Here is a 5,314-nt window from a genome sequence, read left to right as displayed (position 1 = left end):
CCAAAGCATGACCCGTTTATACGACTTCCGGGTTCAGGGCCAATCACATGAGCCGTACAATAGTAGTTATGAATATGTATGAACTAGTGGCCTTTTTCTGTTTTTATTGCAATAAATACATAACAAGGTCTCATTATGTGTTTATAACTGCACTTATACTTAACTCAATGAAGTCATTATGAGTGTATGACTTGAGTGTATGCATTATAGATATGGGCTTCATAGAAAGTGTAACAACTGTTCTCTGTTCATCTTGTTTTAAAATTGTTAAAACAAAATTTAAAACAAGAAACTTGTTCTAAATGCAAAGAAAACCCATTTTATGATTTTTAATAGGTTCAAAAAGTTGGTTGAAAATACACTTGCACTTACAAGCTTAGATGGTTCTCGAATTAATCAGGTCTCTGCATATAAATACTTAGGGATATGTTTGGATGATAAACTGTCTTTTACAAATAGAAGACAAATTGTGCAAGCTACTTTTATGTCCGTTATAGATTATGGGGATATTATCTACATGCATGCTACGGCATCAACACCTAAAACGCTGGATGCTATTTATCATTGAGAACTTTATTACGGGTGCTAGCTACAGAACTCACCACTGTGTTTTATATCAAAATGTGGGTTGGACATCGCTGTCCGTGAGACCAGAACAACATGCTCTGTTTGTCTATAAAGCACTTCTGAATAAACTACCTTCTTATTTATCATCACTCATCAATATTAGAATTAGAATTCCTAAAACCAGGTCTCAAGCATGGATTACACTTGAGGCCCATGCAATTTACATAAAGTTGGGTATGGCTGCCTTTTCCTGTTAACTTAAACTTGAGACACTTGTCCCCCTTGCCCATTTTAAATATTTATTGGAGGATTTTTATTTTTGTATTGCTTGTAACTGTTTCTGGAAATGCAAGTTCTTGTGCTGTTAGGGGAATAACCTATGTGTAAATGTAATAATCTGCTGCTGTATTTCTTTTTGTGTTATCTGTGATCGTTTTGTTTGTCTTGTGTAGTTTCTTAATCATTGTAGCTTAACTGAATGTGTAACATGTGTAACATGCAGGGCCCAGCTGTAACAGAGACGTTGGTCTCAGTCTGTGTTCCTTGTTGAAATAAAGGTAGAATCATCTGATCCATTCATGGCTTTAGTTGTGGCTTGATCATGTGAATGGTCTACGGAATTTTCTCCTATATGTCTGTCTTTATATGTGACGACATCTTTTCTCTATTAAAATGTGATTTCCACAATCAATAATCATAAACAGTAATTCACTATAAATACGTTTGACTATGTGGTTTGAAGTACTTTACCATTATCTTGCACAAACAGTAAGACTACTGTAGACAGAAATCAATGCAGTAATGTTTTATTAAATAAAGGCTCTGATTAAAATAGTAATAAAATCAGGCATTTGGCTAATTCTTCTTCCCAAAAGCTCCTCTGAATGGTTTGAAGACGGCTCTGGAGATAGCTCGTAACACCCTGACTAAGAGAGGGCGTTTACGGGACTGGCACTCCTGGGGAGCAGGGGCCAGTGTGGTTGTCAGGTCCTCCTTGGGTGGGGAAGTGGATGGAACCTCTGGAACCTCACACTCAGCATCTGTGATAAGAATATTTCATAATCAGAAAATGAACGTGTGTGTTTGTCTGTCTGTCTGCCTGTCTATCCGTCTGTATCTGTAGTCACTGTTTTAACAAGCTGGCCATAGGGTGATACATCAATATGACATTATCGATGCTTATCACTTACTCTGTGAAATACGAGTCTCTCTGAGACGTTTGGTAGGCAGCGCATCCTGTTCAGGGTGGCTCTTCGGTTCCCCTTTTGTCTTGAACAGCTGTTGACAAAACACATCAGGACAACTGAGCCTGTGTAAAATATATGGTATGCATCCCTAAAGGCACCCTATTGGCTACGTAAGGCACTACTTTTGACAAGGGCCCATAGTGCTCTGGTCAAAAGTAGTGCACTATATAGGGAATAGGGTGCAATTTGGGACACAACCATTGACTCTCTCCCATGTGTATTAGGATTGTATTACAGCGGCCTCACTCAACCTCCTAAAGACAATGACAACAGCATTGTTCTAATGCTGAGAGACATTAGGTTTAGTTTAGTGAATCTGTAGGGTACATTTCAGCCCTGCCTTACAGAGGTCATCTCCAAACACTGAGCCCCCTACCTTCATCCTGATCTTTGGAATCTTGCCAATTTTGGGTAGGAAGCGCCACTTCCTGTTCTTCTTAGTCTCTTCCCCTCTGGCAGAGGGAAGGCGGGCCATGCCGTCAGCCTTTACATCAGCCGGGCTAAGGCCCCTGGCGGGGAATTCCTCAGTAGCATTAAGGTCAGCCACAACGCCATGAGTGATGTCACTTGCGGCATTGCTGGTGTCTAAATAAGAAGAGCAAGCTGGTGTGACTGACCTGGGTACAATAACTGGGAGAAGAGGACGCAACAATGGAAAGCAGTCACTGCGTTCCAAAAGGCATTCTCTTCCCTTTATAGTGCACAACTTTTGAACAGGGCCCATAGGGTCTGGCTCTGGTCAAAAGTAGTGCACTAAACATGGAAGAAGGTGCCATTTTGACAGGTCTGTATTTCTCCCGTCTACTCCAACTGGACGACAGTACGATGTCACTCTGCGACTGGCCGCTTTGGACCATGTTGAAGACAGAATCCTCAGAGATTCCAAACACAGATCTCAGTGGTGCTGAGTGGGGTCTGTGTCTCATCTCTCTATCACCACCCTCAGGTGAGGAGACATATCGCTCTTCATCCTCACTCAGCAAGGAAGTCATGGACCTGCAGAAGGCACAACAGAAATGAATAGTACATGGTAACAAAATACAAAATATGATCCAAGAATTTGGAAGTATCGAAGTAGTATTTCTCACTAAGTGGATCTGGAATGGATATTTGTACCTATAACAAGGGACATGGGAATAATGTTTTTAGAAAGACCTACAAGAAGAGGAGGGGAAAGGGGTAAGTACCTATGAGAGGAGGGGATAGGGTTAGGTACCTATGAGAGGAGGGGATAGGGGTAAGTACCTATGAGAGGAGGGGATAGGGGTAAGTACCTATGAGAGGAGGGGATAGGGTTAGGTACCTATGAGAGGAGGGGATAGGGGTAAGTACCTATGAGAGGAGGGGATAGGGGTAAGTACCTATGAGAGGAGGGGATAGGGGTAAGTACCTATGAGAGGAGGGGATAGGGGTTAGGTACCTATGAGAGGAGGGGATAGGGGTAAGTACCTATGAGAGGAGGGGATAGGGGTAGGTACCTGTGAGAGGAGGGGATAGGGGTAAGTACCTATGAGAGGAGGGGATAGGGGTAGGTACCTATGAGAGGAGGGGATAGGGGTAAGTACCTATGAGAGGAGGGGATAGGGGTAAGTACCTATGAGAGGAGGGGATAGGGGTAGGTACCTATGAGAGGAGGGGATAGGGGTAAGTACCTATGAGAGGAGGGGATAGGGTTAGGTACCTATGAGAGGAGGGGATAGGGGTAAGTACCTATGAGAGGAGGGGATAGGGGTAAGTACCTATGAGAGGAGGGGATAGGGGTTAGGTACCTATGAGAGGAGGTGATAGGGGTAGGTACCTGTGAGAGGAGGGGATAGGGTTAGGTACCTATGAGAGGAGGGGATAGGGTTAGGTACCTATGAGAGGAGGGGATAGGGTTAGGTACCTATGAGAGGAGGTGATAGGGGTAAGTACCTATGAGAGGAGGGGATAGGGGTAAGTACCTATGAGAGGAGGGGATAGGGGTTAGGTACCTATGAGAGGAGGGGATAGGGGTAAGTACCTATGAGAGGAGGGGATAGGGGTAGGTACCTATGAGAGGAGGGGATAGGGGTAAGTACCTATGAGAGGAGGGGATAGGGTTAGGTACCTATGAGAGGAGGGGATAGGGGTAAGTACCTATGAGAGGAGGGGATAGGGGTAAGTACCTATGAGAGGAGGGGATAGGGGTAAGTACCTATGAGAGGAGGGGATAGGGGTAGGTACCTATGAGAGGAGGTGATAGGGGTAAGTACCTGTGAGAGGAGGGGATAGGGGTAAGTACCTATGAGAGGAGGGGATAGGGGTTAGGTACCTATGAGAGGAGGGGATAGGGGTAAGTACCTATGAGAGGAGGGGATAGGGGTAGGTACCTATGAGAGGAGGGGATAGGGGTAAGTACCTATGAGAGGAGGGGATAGGGTTAGGTACCTATGAGAGGAGGGGATAGGGGTAAGTACCTATGAGAGGAGGGGATAGGGGTAAGTACCTATGAGAGGAGGGGATAGGGGTTAGGTACCTATGAGAGGAGGTGATAGGGGTAGGTACCTGTGAGAGGAGGGGATAGGGTTAGGTACCTATGAGAGGAGGGGATAGGGTTAGGTACCTATGAGAGGAGGGGATAGGGTTAGGTACCTATGAGAGGAGGTGATAGGGGTAAGTACCTGTGAGAGGAGGGGATAGGGGTAAGTACCTATGAGAGGAGGGGATAGGGGTAAGTACCTATGAGAGGAGGGGATAGGGTTAGGTACCTATGAGAGGAGGTGATAGGGGTAGGTACCTGTGAGAGGAGGGGATAGGGTTAGGTACCTATGAGAGGAGGGGATAGGGTTAGGTACCTATGAGAGGAGGTGATAGGGTTAGGTACCTATGAGAGGAGGGGATAGGGTTAGGTACCTATGAGAGGAGGGGATAGGGGTAAGTACCTATGAGAGGAGGGGATAGGGGTAAGTACCTATGAGAGGAGGGGATAGGGGTAAGTACCTGTGAGAGGAGGGGATAGGGGTAAGTACCTATGAGAGGAGGGAATAGGGTTAGGTACCTATGAGAGGAGGGGATAGGGTTAGGTACCTATGAGAGGAGGGGATAGGGTTAGGTACCTATGAGAGGAGGGGATAGGGTTAGGTACCTATGAGAGGAGGGGATAGGGTTAGGTACCTATGAGAGGAGGGGATAGGGGTAAGTACCTATGAGAGGAGGGGATAGGGTTAGGTACCTATGAGAGGAGGGGATAGGGTTAGGTACCTATGAGAGGAGGGGATAGGGGTAAGTACCTATGAGAGGAGGGGATAGGGTTAGGTACCTATGAGAGGAGGGGATAGGGTTAGGTACCTATGAGAAGAGGGGATAGGGTTAGGTACCTATGAGAGGAGGGGATAGGGTTAGGTACCTATGAGAGGAGGGGATAGGGGTAGGTACCTATGAGAGGAGGGGATAGGGGTAAGTACCTATGAGAGGAGGGGATAGGGGTAAGTACCTATGAGAGGAGGGGATAGGGGTAGGTACCTATGAGAGGAGGGGAT

The 5,314-nt window shown here is 45.8% G+C and overlaps 1 protein-coding gene across 1 annotated transcript; it reads right to left on the bottom strand.

The window, feature by feature from the left end:
• Nucleotides 1–1,422: 1,422 nt before the first annotated feature.
• On the bottom strand, nucleotides 1,423–2,558 carry LOC120040286. The gene is made up of 3 exons (XM_038985482.1): nucleotides 2,191–2,558; nucleotides 1,758–1,845; nucleotides 1,423–1,607 (listed from the first exon to the last, which is right to left on the bottom strand). Exons 1-3 carry the CDS (start codon nucleotides 2,536–2,538, stop codon nucleotides 1,423–1,425), a joined length of 621 nt encoding a protein of 206 aa, XP_038841410.1. The 5' UTR covers nucleotides 2,539–2,558.
• Nucleotides 2,559–5,314: the final 2,756 nt, after the last annotated feature.

Source organism: Salvelinus namaycush, unplaced genomic scaffold (genome assembly GCF_016432855.1).
Source record: "Salvelinus namaycush isolate Seneca unplaced genomic scaffold, SaNama_1.0 Scaffold34, whole genome shotgun sequence".
NCBI classification, from domain to species: Eukaryota; Metazoa; Chordata; class Actinopteri; order Salmoniformes; family Salmonidae; genus Salvelinus; species Salvelinus namaycush.
Note: the sequence above shows the minus strand (reverse complement) of the source record. Positions and strands in the feature narration are given on the sequence as shown.